Source organism: Spea bombifrons, chromosome 7 (genome assembly GCF_027358695.1).
Source record: "Spea bombifrons isolate aSpeBom1 chromosome 7, aSpeBom1.2.pri, whole genome shotgun sequence".
Lineage (NCBI taxonomy): Eukaryota > Metazoa > Chordata > Amphibia > Anura > Pelobatidae > Spea > Spea bombifrons.
In genome coordinates this window covers 7,911,718-7,934,382 of record NC_071093.1, presented here as the reverse complement: position 1 = coordinate 7,934,382, position 22,665 = coordinate 7,911,718, and the positions used below count along the sequence as shown (strand labels likewise).

The following is a 22,665-nucleotide window of genomic DNA, read 5'->3' as shown; positions in this document are numbered from 1 at the left end:
TGGTAAGAACATCACGTGCCATGAGATTTGTGTAGCCAAACACATCGCCTGCAGGGGAAATGACTGGGATGGGCAATGCATAAGGGGGGGATCTGCAGGTGTTCTGGGAACAGAGTTGCAAGCAGGGTGACCAAGTAGTAGTAGCGGTAGCAAGATGCTGAAAAGCTCCTTGCACAAGGTAAGAGGGAGAGGGTGCTGGAGAGCTGTACTGTAGATAGGAGAGGGGGAGGGGAAGAGAAGGCAAGGAGTACAGTAAAAAAAAAAAAGAGGTTAGAGGTAGAGAAAATGAAGAGAAAGGTTAGAGAAGGAGTGGAAGGGGGAGGAGAAGGTGAGAGTGAGGGTGAGTATGCATATGTAAGTATCAGTGTATAATGTTAGAGTGAGTGTATGGTGAAAGCATGCAGTGTGAGCGTATGCTGTTAAGTGTGTGTCAGAGTATGATGAGGTGGTAAGCCTAGGGTTTGTGGCCCTTGGGATAAGGAGAGGAGAGAAGTGGTAGTATGCGTGTATGTTATTTACAGGGGATACCTAAGAAATACTGCACCCTGGCGCCACTAACCTAGACTCACCCAGGTGACATCGTGTAAATTTAAAAGACACTATTATATGCAATAAAGTGCACATGATAGCTGGAGTGTCCCTTTAAATAGGGGGGTTACTTCTGAATACAGGTAACATTTTAGTCGATATGACGAGCAAAAGAGATACCGATGTCTAACCTCATATTAGCGTATTTATAGGAATTTATCTAGGATTAAACTGATACTTATGATAAATGCATACAGTGCATGTTTGCGTGTCCTGCTGCCCTTATGGAATTCACCAAAGCCTGGATTTTATTCTTCATTTAGCAAACTGGTCATCCTGACTGAACAGTTTTGGGACCAGGTTATGAGTTGACTTGGATTAATGATTAATTGACTGATTTTTAGAAAACACTATGTTCTGCAACACCAAAATTGCAAATGACACTACGGACACCCACAGTATAATTAACCAAAATTATCTACCCAAGTTTGTACCTTAGAAAATAAATTATTTTATTTAGGGTAATCCCTATATATTAGAGTATTATCTGAATATAAGAAAAATTCTTATTGCTAAAGGATTTCTAGCTAAAATCTTGTTAGCATTACACATAAAAAAACTTCCAATACACCTATTCTTTTTACAGAACCTCAAGCAATTAAGAGAAATTTGACAGAACCTACATGCGTATAAGCGTTCCTCTATCCAGTTCGTATTTGAATTTTAAGAGGTGACACTGACATGCAATTACTTTTGTTTTGAACATTGTTCTTACATGCAGCTTGCAAGAGATATGGCAAGTGTAAAAAGTGATGAATGTAAATGCGTATTATATATATTTATTCAATGCACTCAAGCATTTAAACTGAGTTAGGGTTTATTTATCGTGAAATATGTATCTGAGAATAGATGACGTATAATAGCTTGTGCTAAGGTAAGCCTCCAGTCAGTAATGCCCCTAAGTGGGGCAAATTTTGAATGCTGACCTGTTCTCATACTCCTAGGGGAAGCATGTCAGATATATATAGACGAATATATTTTGGTAATGTATCCTCTTAAGTTAAGTGAGGAATAAAGATGACATTTAATTTAAAATGGCATAACACAGATACGCAGTGTAAATGAAAGCAAATGTATTTTTGGGTTATTGTCCTGTTCTCTCGCTAGGTGGTGCTATAGTGATAGGGCAACATCACTCAAAGTCTACAGGATGCTGGATAACAATATAAAAGATATTGCAAAAAACAAAAATTCATCTCAAGGCTAACCTTCAACTAAAATACGCATCTGTTTTTATGTACATCAAGTCAGACTGGACCTAAAAATACTACGAAGGAAAAAGTACTACTACATTGGGAAAAAGTAAATTAACATTAGTTAATGGTGTTGGAAATAACACCATCATTTTCACATCTTCACCAACGTGTGTATTTAGTGGGAGTTTAGGCACAGTAAAGATTCCATTCCAAAGCACCAGGTTCTACTGTTATGTCCCTTCGAGACTCTCAGCACGCACATTACCTAACCTAATGTACAGCATGTATTCAGTTTTTTTAATCATAGCAATATGTGAGCGCAAGGTACCTTAGTATCATGAATTAGAACAGCGGAGAAGCACACATTGGTCTTTATCCAGTATACTTATGGCTGTAACTACCATGGGACAAGAGTGGCAATGTCTATGTGCCCTTTTCCACTTCCAGGAGCAGGTGTGACATTAGTATGAAGAAGGACCTTGTTGGCGCTTGTTGGTAGCCATTTGGTATATGAGTTGACATGACATAGTAAAAAAGTAAAGTAGGTAAGTAGATAATGCTGGGGCTTCCTTTAAAAGTGTTCTTTGATCGTAAATGTTCCAATTATCAACGACTTCAGTTGGCTTTATCTGAAGTATCGCAGACATTTCATGTCCAAGAAAATGGGCAAATGGTACCTACGTAGGTTACTATGTGTTGTGAAAATTACATAGAAAAGCATCTATAACCCTAGACAGCCACGTGTTTAAGGGGATTTCTTTTCATATTTCATTGTGACGTGTTCCCTGTACAGAACCCTTCTTCCTGCGTTTGTGTGCTAATCTCAAACTCTCGGGATACAATGGCTTGTTATTCTTATTTTCTCAGTACAGATTTTCTTCCGTAATGTCTGCTCCTTGACCGATCCCAGAGAAAGGCTAGTGAGGGAGGGGTTAGATAAACTTATTTATGAAACGTTGAACAATTTTCATGGTAAAATGAAGGATCTATCCATCTGTTCTAAGGAGATTTTAATGTGGTCATCGGTTATCTTCAAGGATACTGCTTTAAGAGCATGAGAAACAGTGGATCATAGCTTTAAGCACAACAGAAAAAAGAGGTCTGTTTCACGTACGATATAGCCAAGTGAATCGAACGTAGTCAAATCCTGAAAATATATTATACACAGAAAGTATGGTACCCTAAGCTGATTTCACATAATAAGGAAGTGCAATTATTGTGTTACAACAAGGGGGGTTGGAACATTCAGCCTTGGGTGGCAATTCCAGCCACAAAACACATTTGGAAGACAACACACTCAGTGTGTACCATCCCGTATTACCCAAAGGACATATAAGTCAAAATTGAAAATATTTGGCTGTAGCAGAAGGCATTTTGTTCCCAGAAGGGCTAGAAAACCGTAATAAAATTAGTGTTTGAAGGCAACAGTGAAGCATGGTGGATGTTCCTTGCAAGTTTGGGGCTGCATTTCTGCAAACGGAGTTGGGAATTTTATCAGAATTAATGATCTGTTCAATGATGAGGTGTACAGGCAGATACTTCTATATCATGCAATACCATAGGGAGGCATCTGATTGGCCCAAGGTTTATTCTGCTGCATAACGACCTCAAACATACAGCCTAAGTAATTAAGAAGGATCTTCAGCGTAAAGAAGAAAAAAGAGTCCCGGGAATGATGGTATGACCCTCACTGAGCCGTGATCGCAACATTATCGAGTCTGTCCGGGACTACATGAAGACAAAAAAAGCAACTGAGGCTGCCTACATCTGCAGAATGTTTAGTGTCCAATATGTTTAGAACAACCTACCTGCCTAGTTCCTTAAAAAACTGTGTGCCAATGTACCCAGAAGATGTTATGCTGTTTTGAAGTAAAAGGGTGGTCATACCAAACATTGATTTGATTTAGATTTTTGCTGTTCACTCAATTTGCATTTTGTTAAATGATAAAATAAATTATTAATAAGTCTATTTTTTAAAGCATTGTTACTTTACAGCATTTTTTCACACCTGCCTTTTTTGCACAGTACTAATATATACATACACATACACACACACACACACACACACACACACACACATCTAATCATATGCTTTGGGGTTGAGTAATGCTCACATTCAGCAGACAGGCATTGTTTTTGCTCCACTAAACTTCTAAACATTGAGAATTCCCTCTCTGGCAGAAGAAACAATGTATCCATGGAGATCTGACTCAGTCAGCTAAAAAGATCCCTACTGAGCTGCACACATACAAAAAGTCAGAAACTGGATTTCGTAGCTAGGTTTTGCCTAAATTGAAAAGATAGCCCTTTTTTTGAAATTATGCATAAATACACATTTTAGACGACTTGTTTGCATGGTTAACACAAAAAGACGTACAAACATAGGACTTACCGTCATAGTAGACAATAGCTCCCACAAGCTTGTCTTTCTGCAGCATTGGGAAGAGTTCCAATGCTTTGGATTTGCTCAGGACGTAGCTGCTTTTCAGGCACTGACTTCCGGCTACAAGATCATAAGCCTTAATTCCAACCCAATAGTAAGGCAACTGCCACCATCTACAAAATAAAACATAATAATAACATTTGCCAAAATGATGATGCCACCTTGACTGCACCCAATTACATAATCCTAACCTACTCATATATAATCCTAACCTACTCATATATAATCCTAACCTACTCATATATATATATAATCCTAACCTACTCATATATAAAAACCAATAGGAAGGAATATATCTCAGATGCATATACTTTTTATTAATTATCCATGGGTTCTTTGCACTCCATTTTGGGTAGTTTTGTCACCTTAATTACCTGTGGGGCAATTATCATGCGATTTTAAATTTTCTCTATTTTAATACATTTATACTTAATGTTGGACAATACATAAACATGGTACTAAACTAAACCCATAACTGTCTTTGAAGAAATAGTACATAACTAGGCACATGAAAAAGGAGAATCATGAACGGTCATGAACACTTCTTTCTAACCCTGTTTTCATCGTATACCATCGTGCACGTGAACCAATCAATGTATAAGCCTTTCTTACCAATTCAGCTATCCTTATGAACAAGCCACTTGGGTTACCATGAAAATGTTCATTCTTCCACTTTAACAATACGGTGAACAATACAGTACGAGTTGGCCCTAAATCAGCATGCTTAGTGTGGCAATGTTATGGTATTCATCTCTTTTGGCAATAAGAATAAGGTGTTTAGTGACCCCATCATGGGTTGTCAGAAGGGAGAAACCAGACATTAGGAAGAACTTAACACAAACACCTTGATATTTCTACATTATGTACCTTACTATTCACGGACCTGGTATTAGATGCCTCCAAATAATTTGTTGATATGCAGAAACAAGAAAATTTAAAAAAGTCTTACCTGTAAACTGGCAGCATTATGGGTAAAGGAGCAGATAAATGTGGAGCAATCTCAAGGAGATTGGCGCGCTCGTGTAGAGCTTCTTTAACCATTCTGTACTGTAGAAAGAAGACATTTAGTCAATGGGGTAGTACCAGATTTCCATACTGTATGCGATCCAAATGACATCAGAGATATAGGTTCTTTGAATACACACCCACTCAATAAGCATGTTTTTCCCACTATAACAATATACAATCTACAGCACTACCTCTCCCTTTCTTCATACCTTCTGTTTCTCTATACCCCATTACCTCTTGATTGTAAGCTTTCGAGCCAGGCCCGCTTTACCTAATGTATCGGTTTGTCTCAGGCTGTCAATTCTAGTTGAATATATATATATATATATATATATATATATATAATTGAATATATGAATATCGGCTGCAATCTGTAATGAAACACATTTTTCCTGTGGCATTGGGGAATATTTTTTCTGTTACACTTATGATTTTGAGCACTTCCTGGGCAGAGAGTTGCAGTGTCACACAAACTGGGATGAAAGCAAAGTAAAACATGAATAAAAAAAAAAAAAAAAAAAAACACTGTCCCAGACTCCCCCATAACAGCTGTTAATCTCTCGGGGAATAGGGACATTTGTCACTGTGTCAAAAGGAGTAAGTACTTATAAGCATCATAGATAATACAAAGCTGCGGGTCTTGTGAGTCAGTTCTGGCCATCAGCTCTGCCGGAAAAACACTGCTATCCAAGTTAAAGTGATTCATAAAACACACAGCCTTTGGCTAGCATGCAGATACAGCAAGCTCAATGGTGAGTTGCAACATCAATTTGTCTTGTCAATAATACAATAAAAAAAAAAGATTTAAGACTAAAGGACGTTAAATGTGCTGTTGTGTCTCACACCTAAAGACTTTAACCCTGTTCATCACACTGAAAAATAGAATTTTGTATTCAAATTCATATTTGAACCGATGTTCAATCTTTTAGTCCATATCCATCATAAAGTAGATTCACAAAAGGCAGAAAGCCCTGACTTTGTGTATACAGCATGGGGGAGAACAGAGACAGGGAACATGACAGAACCACTGAGATATGTCAAAGGATTTAAGAAGCCACATAGGGGTAGAATTTCCAGAAGAAGAAAAAAATATCTACAATAAACAGGTTGGATCCTTAAAAAAAAATCTAAATATTACTTTAGAGAATATAAAATTTATATACCGTCAATTATAAGAGCCAATATTAGTTTATCACACTTCCCAAAAAAAATTTGAACACTTTTAAACAAATATTATCCTAGTTTGACGGGGTACAGGATTTTTTTTAATTTTTTTCCCAATGGAGTCAGACTGGGGATGAAAAGCAAAGATGCCAACTTAAGGACAGCCTATCTTCAATGATATACTTGCACCCACATGGCTGAGGCTCCATATTATGTAACAATTACATTAATTCAATTATATTTATTTTTTTTAAAAGGGCAAATATCCAAATTGTAATCTAGGCAAACCTGCACTGTAATAGATATTTTTCTATTATTTAAAGAAAAGAAAAAAAAAAAAAACACATAACAGTAGCAGACATGAATATAAAAGTAAATAAGAAATATTTTGCCCTGTGATAATACGAGACTTCTTGCCAACTTAATTTTACTTTATAATTGCGTAAATTATATTATGTACTCAATTTATTGCACGTTTGTGTACTGCCGTTTTGGGATGTTTAGGCCATTAACTGCACCCCTCCTCATGACATGACTCTGAGATGTAATATTGGAGCTCAGCACGTAGTTTCTCAGAGCACACTATGCGAGTCAGGGGACTGGTAATCGTAAGGTAAGGGTGGAAATTGTGTTTTGGAGTTTTTTTTTTTTTTTTTTAAATGAATAAAATAAATACAAGCTGGTCACGCCGTTAAGTGGTCGTCACGGAGTACGGAGGATATGATAAGTTGTGTGTCACCCACTTCTAGACCAGAACCCACTATGAACCCACTGACCTACTGCTGGTTTATGACACTATGTGACAAATAAACATCTGTATTAGTCACAAGCCTGTGGTTTTACTTAACTGAAAGGAATTAGAGGAAAGTCACCGAAACCATAAAAAAGCTGCAAGTAGGTAATTTATCGTTTCTAAAACATAGTTCTCTTTTTATGATCTTCATATTTCTGGACATGTGTAACCGTTACTGGTAACTGTACTTAGTTTCAATTTGAACTGAAAGCCATGATCAAAGCATTTGTTCAGGATGAAAACCCAAATTAAATCCCTGCCAATTGTCTCCTCGATTTATTGTTATCTTATAACAAAGAACAAGTGTAACAGTGTGTCGCAGGGCAGGTCTTTATAGAAAGCAGGAACAGTGTTCCTTATTTATAAAATCAGTTGGCGGTATCACGCTGAAAATGTGTGACGGCTCTTCTTATAAAAACAATTTTATACGTACCGACAACTAAACTGCGACTTCATATAGCTCAATATTCCAACTTACCGACTCAACCATGCATTAGGAAGGGCGGACCGCAAAGAGTTTCTCCTGTTAAGAAGGGCCGAGCTGGCCCTGTATAAAGAATAATGTACGTGGGGAGTGTTTCTGAAAAGCTTACATTTAGCTATATTCCATGCAGGGCTAACTGTTTTGCAGAAGAAGGCTCTTCATAAGGCATTGTAAAGTCAGTGAGCAGAAATGTTCTACTCCCCAGCAAACTCAAGGTTTAGTAAATCCACCCTAAAAAGGTGTATATACATAATGCCAAAATGCATATATAGGGGCTTTATTTTAATTTCATACAATGTTAGTCTCCAAGGGGGTGTCCCACGAAAGAAGGTGCCAATACCATATTCATGGACAAGTGACTATATTAAAAAGTGTATCAAGGGTAAGAGAAGGGTTATGGCCAAGTACAGCCAACATTGTAGTTTTTCACCGCAACAATGGCAGGACAATGACCACACAATGGGTCGTTCTGCCTGATACTGCAACATAAGCCATTCATCTTAATAGTAACCATATGTGTGCATATTTATGAATAATTACACTACAAACCTGTTCAATGTCCAACTTCATGATAGCTTTTTGTAGGTATCTAACACCACCATGAATCAGTTTTGTGCTTCTGCTGCTGGTGCCAGAGGAGAAATCATCTTTTTCAACAAGGGCTGTTTTCAGTCCTACAAAGTAACACGAGCACTGTTAAAACGTAATTGAAACACTGATTTAGAGGTTAAAAGAAATATGCAATACATAAAACTTTTTATATTCAAATTATGAATTATTGATTTAAAATAAGTGTTATTTTTTTTAGAATTTCTTTTGCCTATTTCTTTTTTGGAAAAACAAAAGCAAAAAAAGAAAATAAACAAACAGCTTTACGAAGTTGATAAAAGTAGAATTCTCACCCCATGTCAATATATGTCAGCTAATGGGCTCAGCTTACTGCTGGCAACGGTCTGACCAATGTGGCTTTCAGCCAACAGGAACTTCAAAGTCAATGCCTGCTCTTAACAGGAATGTTTTGTATTTTCTCTTGCTCGCAACTGTTGTTTCTATCATGTGTTGTTTGTTACCAAAAAAATTAAAACAAGTACCGGTATTTTTGTTTTAACCTTCCACACTACCACCATTCTAAATGTTATCAAAAGGGAAAATTAATGGAAGTTACTCCCTAATCCTGAAGATAATAACAATAATAATTATTAGACATTTTTATTCCAATTTTGCTTAAATCGACGTGGGAGAGGAAGCCATGTATGTTAGCTGAACACCGCGACTAGCTGTCACTACTGCTACTGATTTCAACAGGAGTGCTTCAGCCCATGGGCAGGACGCATACGTACGTATGCTTCCTACCTCCAGAGGCAGTCAGAGGGAGGAGGAAAAGAAATAGTAGTCTTATTTTCTAACTTAGATAACTAAAGAATGCATGCTTCGATTTGCCTGTATTAAAATACATTGGAGTTCGTGTGACATGAATTCCAATGTCCATTTTATATGAAACCAGGAGTGGAGCGGTCCTTTAAAATCATATGATCGTATTGTGCTCTCATCATATTTCTACATGTATAAAGGTAAAATGTAGAAATATGAGATATATTTACACACACACCCACTGTATATTTTCCTGTTCTATCAGCTACATTTTATTGCCATAACAAAAGATTAAAAAAAAGCAGAAGAAAAAAAATACACAATAGAAAACAAGGCATGAGGGGGCCAATACAGTATGTTAATTTTGCAGCTGCTTCCCATATAACTGAATACAAATTCTTCAGCCCTCTTAATGAACTAGCAGTGCCCTTTCACTTTGCTTAGTCATGGACCATAAGCAGGAATAAATCAGTCATTTTGCATCAAGAAATGTTTACAGACCCGGAAAGTAAATCATTAAGAAGTGTAAGTTTTTGCAATTTTGGCGCATAGTCGGTTGTGCAAGACAATAGATTTCACAAAGAATTAACCCTTTCAGGAACAAATAGGGTACTAAAAGGGCAAAGCAAGACCCTGGTCCTTCTTAAACATAGGTTTAAGTGATAATATGTAGCTACATACTTACCGGAATACATCTAAAGAATAATTACAAGTTAAGGGTTTAAACTTACCTCTAGTTACTGCATCCAGGGCACATCCGCATCCAGTTGCCCCTCCACCTATGACCAACACATCAAACTCTTTGGTGTTTTCTAGAGTCAATAGCTGGGCCTCTCTCGATGGGAGCTCATTCTGGGTAGCATGCTTTACTGGTTCCGCAGCTTCCACATATGTAATATTTGCCTGGAAAAAATAGGTCACTGTTAGAAGTCACTTAAATCCAAAGCCAGAGTAGAGTATTTTCTTACTTTTGGTATTGAGCATTCCCAAATTACTAGGTATATACATCCCAGTTTACATCCCCAGGATTTCCCATTTTGGGCCATAGCACACTTTTAAAAAGCCCTTCATTTGAACGTACCCGGAAACACACTCACCCCTTCGTAATCAGAGTTTTCTAAATCAAAATCCAGATATTAAAGTCTTCTGGTCATTCTGAACGCTTCTTGAGTATTATTCACCAAAGAGAGAGTTTGGATGAAAGTTTCAACTCACTAACATAGCTATGTATTATGAAGGGCCAACTCTAATCATACCGGAGAACTTCTCAAGTAAGGCTACCTGGGGAGTGGCTTTTGGGAGGGCAGGCCTAACCTTTTGTGGAGGGGGTGATTAGCAATAGACTGTCTTAAATGGAAGAGGCGTAAAAACCATGGGAATTGAACATTGCTCCCCCTGCCCAGGGGAAAAAAATAATCTGACCCAGACAGCCAAGGAAGCAGAGTTTCACCCAGAGACCCCAGAGCAAACCCAGAGACTTCCCAAGCATAATGCAGGACAAGTTTAGCTATAATTACAGGAAAAGCACACTGGGTTTGGTCCTTCTTAAGAGAAACAAAACTTTTGGTGGGATTGGTCCTTTATAAATGCATAGTTAATTCAAAGAATCAAAATGCTCCTTCAGTCTTGGATGTTCTAATAGCTTGGGGTCCCACTTACATCAAACCAGCTCAAGGAACAGTGCCTGATGACTGTACCTTTTCTAAACATTATTCTCATTTAAGATGGTGACATATTTTCCGGCACCATAGTTTGTCCATACCTAATGAACATATAATTATGTTCTGTCCTGTTAGGGTGATGATGATCTGACACCTACTTAGCCAACTGCTTTTTACTGTCTGAAGCTGCATCGCCATAGTGGGATTTAACTTCACACATTAATAGCTATGGAGCATGATAGATCTACCTTTTGTAAAAGCGACACTGCACAGACAAACCACTCATGTGACTGTAAATTGAAAGTGACAAGAGAATCAGCCAAGCCAGGATATTTTTTTAGCTTTTGTTTTTAAACATTTTTATCTATTGGATTAGATGCACTGGTATTAAATTATTCAAGGGTCTACCATGTTGGTCAATGCACTAACACTCCGGAATACAGTAAGCACATAACCATGGATAGTAATCTCCAGGGACCATCCATGGCTGCAGCGATACCTAGACTACAGAAACAGTTATACGTAAATGATGTGTCCGTAACCTGGTTTCTCTTCACTTTGCATTGAGCATCTCTTTTCCACGCTGCTGATGTGAACCATGCTGACCCAACAACACTCCTACCCCATCATTAAATAATTTATTTTCCAGGGTCAGAAGAGGATATGCAATGGTCAAAGAGATACCATGTCTCATTTTAAGGGCAGGATGATTTTCCACATCGCGCAGATGATGCCAATATCTGGTTTGGCCCGGCTCGTAGAGAGCAGTGAAGGACGATTGGGAGCTGAGACGTTTAAAGCAGATCTGTCACCTTTCCCAAATAATTCATTTCACAGTTCTACACACTAACTAAACCCATGTAACATTGTCTATAGAATAAAATAAGATATGTGTATTAAAAAATAAATAAATAAATACAATTGTGTATACCATGGGGCTTGTCAGGGACAGTAGATGGTCCCTTTAATGTATGAAATGCTTTAAATAACCACAAGTACATTTTACCTTCTGGCTAGTTCCAGACATTAATTTATCTTTATACTGATTCTGCAGTATCGCCCCTTACCCACAGACGTATCCACAGTGAATAAAAAAAAATACAATGTTTCATATAAACCCTGTTAATGCAATTTTGTAAATTAAGAAATATGTTTGTAGACATTTGTATAGCTCCTGGTGAGAAGGTTGTGATTAGGTCCACCTCCAGAGCACAATCCAAAATCTGAAATCCCTTAAATACAGTACAATATATTATATTCTATCTCAGTATAGCTGAAAATATTACGCCCATATGTCTTTTGATCTATGCATTTGCTAACACACGGCATGAATCAATTCACCTGCTCTTTCAGGAGCTTCTCTCACATTCAAAGCTTAAACTCTTGTCAGGAGCGCATTCTCTTTTTAACCGTATGGCAATAAATCCTATACTCTTTGGCAAATCACAAATCACATTCTAACTGTGGAAAGCTGGTGTGGGGGGGGCATTTAATTGCTCTTAATTTGTACATTTGATGAAACAGAATCTTGATAAATTATTTTCCTACATTAAAAGACCAAGTGTATGGTTAATGAAAAATATATTTCTTTAAGAGGAGAAGAGAGAAGACTTACAGGAAGAAAACAAAAAAGGACCAATATTGCATCAATATTTAAAAACACGCCTCTCTCCCTGCCATGTTTAAAAAGGTTTACGTTACAGCGACAATTATGGTTAATTAATGCATAACTTAGTAGTCAAAGCCAAAATCTACAAAAGTGAACTTAGGAAAGCAAATGTTTGATAAACCTACATTAAAGATTTCCTAATCTCGGAGAAACATTTTATTCACTTTGCATGCAACCCTCATTTTAAATGATTAGATCAATTTTCCCCGAGCTTGTAGCCCCATTAGAATTGCAAATTTAACAGCGTTCCTAGACATTTGCAACTTATGGTGTAACAGCAAACAAGATCTAATAATTAGTGTCTATTTCTGAAAGAAGTGCATATTTAAAGACTACAGGCAATTAACAAGCAGGTTGTCCTGTAATCATGTACAGTATTAATTTGAGTGCGGCGCTGAATTTCATGCAAATGACTCTCTTAAACAGCGAGTGCTTTCGTTCTTGCAGGCAATATGATATCCCGTTAATGGAAGAGTTAATATAGGCAGTCATTTTAATTTATTTATTAGCACCTCTTTATTCACTAATTCCGTTCATTCGGCACACGATGTGAAATATATTCTCCTCTGTTTAAAATAATTTCCATGCTGTTCAAAAGAAAAGGCCTTAAATCATGTTGGGAGGATAAGGGCATATTAATTCACAGCCTTTATACATATTGGGGGTACGACGCTGTTGGATTTTGGAAATAAATCAAATAATATAAACATTTTTCTAAATATCTAAACTTTTGCTTTTTTTCTCCATTTTAAATCTCTTCCTTTGATGTACCTCGCACTAATAATTTAGCCTAAATAAAAAAAAAAATTGTGTAATGAGAGGCAAAGACATTATTTAACAGGACAATAGAATCAAAATAGTTATTGCACATTGAAGCGCATCCTAACATAGTCAAATTGGTTTTTCCATCAATATAGATTTTATAATATTATTTTATTACAAACTGGCAGCATTGAACCGCAATCACATGGCTACAAAAACACACATAGGGATATTGCAATAATATAGTTTTAGAACTGATAGTGAACTTTCTGCATAGCTTTTATTTAATAATATTACTGAGAACAATTTTGAAAACGTCATTTTCTGTAACACGTTTTCACAAAATACTATTTTGGTAAGAGTTGTATAATGGCTTTTTGTTTAAGTCTTGTCTCAATCTACTAAACAAACATATCACACTGCACTGCGGTAAACAAGTGAATGCCTCGGTTGTAATCGCCCAGAGAGACACTTCTGACCAATTATGATCTATGAGAAAAGGGACTTCATTAGCATAAACGGGACTTCATTAGCATTGCCACAAAGAATCTTCAGTGTGCTGTCTGACATTTTAAAACTTTGTAGCTTATTTTAGGACTGGCAGATAAATCAGGACTGGCGCAGGCTTATAGTAATATAGCAATTACACTGAAATGTATTATAACTGGTAAAGAGTTATATATCATACACACATATATACCATGTGTGGGTTTTTTTACGTTAATCTATTATAATGAAGGTAGTGCCTAAGCTTTAATGAATAATGTAAAGTGAGGGTTTATATCTTTCAGTGATGTTACATCTGCTACGGAACAGCAAATAAATTCAGCACTTAATAAAGAAGTGCTAATCTTCAGCTTCTCAATTGCAGCCAATGATTAAAGGCTTACATCGGGTGAGCAGATAAATTCCCCTCCAAGACCGTCTCCCATTCACAAAGAAATCTCGCAGCATGAAGAGAGTTTCATGGAATCTTGAAAGAGATCCATGCGATGTCCCCAGATGCTTAGCATAATCTGGGTTCTCCCAACGCAAGAACAGAATACTGCGAATCTCAACCATTCTTTGAAGCTTTTCACATGAACCTGATTTCTACCACATAGGAAGACATAATTGCTAAGAGTATATTCAGGAATAAGAAATAATTGAAGTGCTTCATTTTTCTTATCCAGAATTAAGCACCTTGTAAAACTCAACAAAAGAGTCTTTTCACTGATGAACCAACATGCCAGATTAGCCAATTATAACACCTAATTAAAAGAACTTAATCATCTTGCAATTGTAAAAGCACTTAACACAGCATTAGCCTGAGTAAATCCCAGTATGATTTCCACAGCAGAACTTCTGTCATTTGATTAAAACAAACTACTTCATTATGGACCTGATCTTGATGCAATAACGCAAGTGGCACTTTCTATGATGACACAAGTAGATTTCTCTTCCTTATAATTAGATGACAACAATTAACCAAAAAGAAAGGGAAATACAATATTTATAAAAGAGGATGGTCAGTCAAAATGGCTAATTAGTCCAGACTGCTAAGGAAGTTAATTGTGCTGATGCCTTGGGTCACCCTTAAAGAAGAAGTCTGGGGGGAGGGAAACATATTTATCTCCTTGAGAATAAAACCCAGCGCTGTATACAGTAATTTTGGTCGGCATTGACAAAAACATGGTTTTATTTAATTTGATCCAATAAACTTTCTTTATCTGCAGACCAGTAGGCTGTCATGTGATAATTCAGGGGACTTTCATTGGTCAGACACCACATGCGGAATCTTTATTGCAATGCTAAATAAGTCCTTTCGTCCGTAGACTTGTATTACTCAGTGCCCGGCTGTGCGATTAAGACAGAGCCATTCTATAGTTTACCAAAGGCAGTATGATAAGGCGTCACAGAGTGTTTGTCTAGTAGATTGGGCTCAGAAAACATTTAGAAATTTGCAGCTGCCTGAATATACTATGCAAAAACTAGAATTGTTTTCAAAAAGAATATATATATTTCCAGACAGGCTAAGGATTCTAGAGATATTTCCATATTTATCAGGAATTAGAAAAGTAAGGGGGGGAAAAAAACCCACTAAGAGTTGGTAAATGTCTTCTTCATATTGGGTTGTTGGGTTGAAATGGTTAGTTTTGTGCATTGGGGCAAAAGACATGCTCCCTTTCTACTGTGCTGTCAGTTCAGCTGACACAGTTGAATAAACCCCAGTAAGACTTTAACCGTGAAATGGAATTAAAAAGAAAATATCACAATATATCTTTTTACTTAATAGTGTAATCAGTGATCAGCTCCAGAAAATATACAGAAAACGAACAGGAAAATATTTGCCAAGAATTATATCTGTAACATGTAAACAATGTTATCTACAATGTGCATAATACAAAGGGTTTACCTTTCTTTTAGTATCTGTCAAATGGGAGAGACCAAAAACCGTTGCAACAGCCCCTCCGCCAAGAAGAAGTGTCCCTTTCACCACATTCCGAAAAGCCATTGTGTCCTCTGTTGGAAAAAAAGGGACATTTAAATCACTTACAGGTATACTAGCAACATATGTAACTGAATGTTTAGGTGTACCAAACCCGTGTATTTCTTTTTACATCCCTTCCTTGAGGATAGGATGAAAGCCCAATAACATTCCGAAGCTCATGGTATATGCAGTGAGATATCTACCTTTGGGGCCACCAGTTGTGGTCGGCCTCCTAATGCAATAATGCTTTAAGAAGTTGAGCACTAATATACAATGTCTACACATCTGTACCATAAATAGGCCCGGTTGGGGAGGACTTGATTGCCCGAGAGGACAATCTGCCCCTCGGTCTTGTAAGAGGTAGACTGCCACCCCCTTTTTACCTGTTGGCCTAGACTAGGATATGTCACTGGGTATGCAAGGTTGCAAAAATGAAGAACAATGGTATAAAATATTTATATCAACTCTTAAGCTAACATACATTTACAAAGTCTAGTATTTATCTTTATTACCAGTGGGGGGGGAATAAGGTGCTCATTTCTCACACCATTAGTGGGTTAGGAGTGAGAGGGGAGCCGTGGGTGTGACAAAACATGCAGATTCTGCCAGAAAAAGAAGAATCTGACCAGGAGACCAAGAGAAGCGGGACTTCATCCAGAGACTCCGAGTCAAACACAGAGAGTTCCCAGATATGCAGATGTGAGATGGTGAGTGAAACAGAACCGAGTATATTGCAAGGGAAAATGCAATTTGTTAGAACCACTTACACACTTGTAAGTAAATGCAGTACTAGATAAATCTTTCTTAAAAATGTTAAATGACCAAATCCTTCCCATAAATATTTCATCAAATCAAATTTTGTCTTGTTCATATTTTTTGTTGGCAAAACAAAACGGTCACATGACACGGAAGCGGGTATTCATAGGCTGTTGCCAAATTTAAAAAGTCTCTTAATAGGTTGTGTTGTTTTCATGCGAGTCACATACCAGGGAATGCAACTAACAATTTGTCTAAGTGGAACGGCACCATTAAATGATACAATATTTAGCGTTACAAAAAAAATATATATATACATGTGTGTAATATATTCAAACAAAATGGATATGTATGGCATGTTATTGAAATCTGTTAACTTTAAAAAATATACACTTTCAAGCATTTCAAAAATCGCGCGCAACAAATTAAACTGTGAAGGATCCGAGGCATATGACCAAAGAAACTTAAGCCGACTTAATCACCGGGGGCTGCAGGTTCGCAGACGCAGCTCTGAGATTCTATTTCAAGCATCCCAGCTCCTTAACACAGATCCCGCTGCCACATGATCCAGCCTTTGGTATAAAAGAGTACACACTATCCTATTCATGTACCTGGATTCCCTCACCACTGGAACAGGGAATGACTTCATGTGTAAACCTCAGATTCCACTGACCTATGCGATCTTTGCAGAGCTAAAAACAAACTGATTCTTTTTTTAAATGTAAAAAAGAAGCATCAAAATAGTTTATAAATAATGCCTCATGCTTATTTCACAAACCTACAAATAACTTTTTGGGTTTTTTTTTTGGGGGGGGTCAGACAGCATTCTATCTTAAAAAAAAGAAGAAGAAGAAGAAGAAGAAGAAGGTTAACTAACTTGAAAACTCCCACTTTTAAATTAATACGACAACTAGGTCATCACAATACCGCTGAAGGTGAGCCGTGAAAGACGTCAAAGATTCCACGAGTATAGGAATAGTCAACAGTGTTCTTTGATTTCCCAATATTTCCTAGTACATAGTCCCGAGCTCCTAGCGTTTCACCTGCACCTATTCTGTGTATGCATTCCAAACACCAGTGCATACATGCTTAGTGAAGCAAGTACGTGCACAGAAACCGGGTTCTCTCGACAGACGGGGTTCATTACCTGAGCCTGTGATGCCAGCAAGACGCAAGGAGCTGGAGATTTTCCTAATGGAAACTTTGCACAACAAATTTAAGGACAAATAGAAAGAACCATTAACAAGGTCTCTGCCCAAAAAGCAAGTGTTATCATAGTTTGTGACATGAACCTACAAGCAGATCATGCGGTTCTTCGCAACCTGGGAGACGTGGTCCAGTTAAAAATTAACATTTACCAGTAAGATTAATAGGAAATCTATATTCCCGTCACAAAAAACAGCAGAGAGCAGGGAACATCTGATGTGATTTATCTACAGTACCTGGACTCAACTGTAACATAATGCCACCCACGATACACACGCACCCACCCAACTCCAGCCCAGAGTACACAACGCATATTCTGTCAGCTTTGGTACAATTAGAAAGTAAGAATTTGAACATTCAAAAGTATTTCTTTACTTGTTAATAAGTAGAATAGCCCTGCAATCGATTCACCTTGTGGTAGAGGTTATCACAACGAGGGTATTGTATGACGGGATAGGTATAAGGCTATGCTGGACATAGAGCAAGACAAAGCAATCTGATGGGCCAAGTGCCTCTTACACGCAGTCAAATTCTATTTTTTCGTTCTTCTTTATTTGATTGACAAAACTGCAAACAACTTTGATATTCTATACCCCCAAACAGCCTTGGTTTTTTTTTTTGCATTATCAGGCCCAATTCCCTGGTAGTTGTCCCATTGTCCTGCTTTGGTAGGAACAGTTGGGGAGCTCCTCAGATTTCTCCTGAGTGACTCACGTTGATGTATTAAAATGTGGCCAACGGGAAACAAAAAGTTCAGGCGCTATGAAACCTCCAGACTAACTTATTGTTGTGATTTAACAAAATGTTAAGCAGAACGGTAGAATTTTTCGTGGATAAATGTTTGTGTATTACAGGCATTAATTGTCAGTGCTACTGAGGTTTGATTATTTCGGACGAGTCTCCTTCCATGATCTCTGACAATGTGCAAATTTTCAAATTCCCATTTGCCCAACGAGACTGGACGAGAGATGTGCACTTCAACAGTCTAAACTACAGACCTTCTGTTCCTAAGAATATAGGAGCCGAGATATTCACGGCATTCTACATCAATGGAACTGTTTGAGGAAGCACTTACTAGAGCATTGCGATTTGTATAAATATATTGTGCATTCGTTGGGAGAGACCTGCCAAGAAAAACATGGCCCAGAACCAACACTAACAAGGTGTGTCTCGACAAACTCGTCCTCCACTCACATCCTGCATTCTACCTTTGGAATATTAAGAATCAAGTCAGTAGAGCACAAATTATGACATTACATTTCCTACAAATCTCCCAACACTCTTCAGTAGGAACAGTCTCCTCCTTGGGACCAAAAATGTCTAGGCTGCTGCTACTTTTTTCTAAGAGCTTAAAAAAGTTTGGCAAATATAAATGTATAATAGTGTTGCCATACTTAAAAGTCATAATAATATGTATATAAACAAGGCTACCATCAAGGGGGAGTACAGCCAGTACCCTTGTATGTGGCCCACATAAATTGGGAGGATCATGGAGGCCCTGTCTTTAGGTATGTGCTGGGCCACCAATATTTGTGATGGTGGTCCTATATATAAACAGTAGCAAATGTTTATAGATTTAAATGCGCAAACAGAATTTGTTATACTACTTCTATACACATAACCTGTAATACTTAGGTCACAAACTCACATGAAAAGTTTCAGTTACGTTATATCCCCTGGCCGACGGCCCAATCTCTAAGAACATCTCCAAAACACAAAACGGTCAATCTTTAGACATGTTCAAAGTGAATATCTAACATTGGTTCTCACTGTGGATTTTTGGGTACCAATGAAAATGCAGCTGTCCCATTTTTTAAATAAAATTTGAATGAAGCAGACAGAATTATGATATTGTCATGATATATAATACAGGAAGGAAAGATCAGGTTTTGAACATATCTGGTTAATTTGAATTTACATACTGTTTTTTTTCAACTATGGCAACTCACAATGTGCAAAGACATAATTGTCTAGCATACCAGTAAAGCCTATGAAAACATATCTTCTCACTGTGTTATATAGGGCTATATAAAATGCACAGAGTAAAAATGACAAACATACACTTTACGGTCTAAATGTCATATAAAACATTGTGACAACACATAACAATTTGTCTTGCGTTCTAGCAATAAAAGTATAAGGGCAGATTTATAAAACAGACTTTTACTTTGGTGTAAGTTAATGGCACCTGCATCTGCGCAAATTTATTCTGTATCAGTAAAATATTAAATACATCTTTAAAAGAGAAACCAACTAGTGAGAGCCCCGTACTGCTCCTCTACATCCACTGGAACTGTGGCTGCAGGATTTCATTGTATAAATCATATTAAGTTTTGCCTCATTCATAATTTATTAGGGACTGATTATCTTGTGACACAAAAACAGACATGTTTTTTCATAGAAACCAAGGAAGTTTCTTAAAATATTTGTATGTTTTTATGCGATGCTTTTTTAGAAAATAATAAAATGATAGATCTGCAAAGCAGAGGCGGCTCAAAGATTTCAGGGGCCCTTGGAGAAAAGAAAAACAAAAAGACATAGGGGGACTAAATTACAGACCAACTAAACATTGAAATGCTTATTAAAAGCTGCTTAATTTTTTTTTAAAGAGAGAAGGCAAGTTTGGTAAACATGATACCTTTTATTGGCTTATTGATATAATAGATTGCAAGCTTTTGAGACTATCATATGCCTGAAGAAGAGACCTAGATAGTCTCAAGAGCTTGCATTCTATTATACATGAATTAACCAATAAAAGGTATCACCTTTAACAAATTTGCTTTCTCTCTTTCTATGGCTTACACAGTACAACTCTTTACTTTATAATGGAAGCATTACTAGGACACAACTTGAACTATGAAGAATCTTAATATTACCCATCCTTCATCCTCTGAGGAACCCATTAGACTATTAGAGCAGCTGTTTAATCTTCTTATATGGTGGAACCACCACTGCTGTAAAGGTTTATTTGCTTGCAAGACATTTCAACGAATGTTTAGTCTAAGTGAGATGGCACCTTTAACTTAAACTCTCTGACTAAAACACCCAAGCGGCTTTGTCCTCCTCCAGGAGATGCAATTCATTAGGACTCATATAGCAGCTGGATGCCTAAGCAGATAGTTTCATACATACCAAAGCAACAGGTAATCTGAGCACCCCACCATCGGGAGTTGGACAACAAAAACATCACTGATAACAGCAGTTTGCCTGTTAGGCTTACAGAAGCCAGTTTAAAGGTGGTTGTTAGGTTAATACACAACACGTCCATAAATGATTAAATAGTATTGTTTTCAGGACATTTAAAAGTACTCTATAGTCACTACTTTTAAATCTTTCTTTTTTTTTAAGGCACATTGTAGTCCATTTTGCATACTATGTATAATTTCATTTTGCTTCTCCTCTGCCTGCTTCCTCTAAAGTAGCCGTCATGCTTAAAAGGACACTCCAGTGTACCAGGCAGTATACTCAACAAAGAATGCATATGAAAGTGCATTGTAACTACAAAAAGTCCCCGCCACTCTATGGAAATTGAGTTTTTCATAGCTTGGAGACATGTTTTAGTATACAGTACCATACGTTACCAGCAGATTTGTACATTCAGATTCAAATGATCACTTCCGTGTGCCATGTCTTTTTCCGCAGCTTCGCGTCTTCTCTTGCCTCTTATTGTTCTTCAGTCTTCTTTCTTTTCCTGCTTTTTCCATTATCCAGGAACTTCGGCAAAAGGGAGGAGCCACTGCTCATACTGAGTTTTACTAGAACTCCTTTATGGTTCTGCAGAATCTCCCCCATACATTTGCAACAGGGAGCACAGCTATGATATACAGTGGTATATTTACCTTTGGCGCTGCCTAGGCGCACCCAGCTGCCATCACCATTCTGAATGACATCCTAGCCTGGTGCCCAATGCATCTTTAAGGAATACAGCGCCTTTTAATGCGTCAACGGAGGTAGTGCTGATTCAGCACAGTCTCCATAGCATACGAAGGTTGGTATAGGAGATCAAAGATCTCCTCTGAAACTGGCCCAATGTTAGCCCAGGCCTGGATATGTCACTGACATTGTCTATGTCATGTCAGCTCAATGTGTAAACACTATTCCAATGCTTAATGTGGAGGCTAGATACTTTGAACGTTGTATAAATATTTCTCTTCTTTGCTTTGCTTGTTTTATTTTATTTATTGATACAGCATTGTTTACAAAGTTGCTTAAAAAAAACAAAAACATTGCAAACTATTGGACATGCTGGTATTATGCTGGTATTATGCTGGTATAGATGGTACTAAACTGACTTTTGCTCCTTTCACAGCTGCTACACTTCATCTTTAGCATCGAAGGATGACCTTTGTAGCAGAAATAGACTGATACCAATTCCAAGTAGTTTCAGGTATCTTTTTAGCTGGAGTCGATTACCGTTGCCAGTCATGAAGGAGCTGTGCTGTCCCATTTCTGACTCTCAAGGGCCAACCACAGCAAACTTCTGCAAGAAGGGCCATGTATAAAGCATATTTGAGAGTTTAAGTAAATATGCATTTTGAAGCCAGCTCCGCCCCTTCTTTCAGTAGAAACTGGTGGTGACTTTATAATGTATAATGATGTCATGTCATGAGTTAAAACTTAAACTCACCCGCCAATTACCATTTAAGTGAGTAAACCAAGGTAAATCAGATGCAGGCTACCCTTGTGCTAAGGTAGACATGTTAACTAAGTTACGGGAATACACTGTGAAGGGTGATACATATGGCTGGGGACTTTCTGCGTTTCATCCAGGGGGCTCAGAGAATTAAAGTTAATTATCAGGTCACCAGGGAAGCCTTTCGGATTCGAGGGAGAGTGATGTTTGACTCCACCCACTCACTACCAGGTTCCACCCACACCCTGCTCCTTTCAAGTATATTATAGCTAGTCCTGCCCACATATGTGGTTAGCCCCACCCATGCATGCAGCAAGACCCACCTCCACAATGCAGCACTTACAGAAAACTCCAGGGTAATCTAATATATTGCTGTCAGAAACTGACCTAATCGGTACACAGAGCGACATTGTCTAATGAATGAATTTAACCAGAAGGCTAGTAAAAAATATATAGGCCAA

The 22,665-nt window shown here is 37.6% G+C and overlaps 1 protein-coding gene across 2 annotated transcripts in view; it reads right to left on the bottom strand.

Moving 5' to 3' along the window:
- GPD2 (glycerol-3-phosphate dehydrogenase 2) overlaps positions 1-22,665 on the bottom strand; it is a 77,626-nt gene that overhangs the window by 53,898 nt on the left and 1,063 nt on the right. For both annotated transcript variants that reach the window (XM_053470474.1, XM_053470475.1), the window contains exons 2-6: positions 15,535-15,641; positions 9,779-9,950; positions 8,226-8,350; positions 5,177-5,274; positions 4,177-4,340 (exon numbers count right to left, since the gene is read on the bottom strand). In XM_053470474.1, coding sequence (XP_053326449.1) covers positions 4,177-4,340; positions 5,177-5,274; positions 8,226-8,350; positions 9,779-9,950; positions 15,535-15,633 — 658 coding nt within the window. In that variant the 5' untranslated portion in view covers positions 15,634-15,641. The remainder of the gene's footprint in view (positions 1-4,176; positions 4,341-5,176; positions 5,275-8,225; positions 8,351-9,778; positions 9,951-15,534; positions 15,642-22,665) is intronic.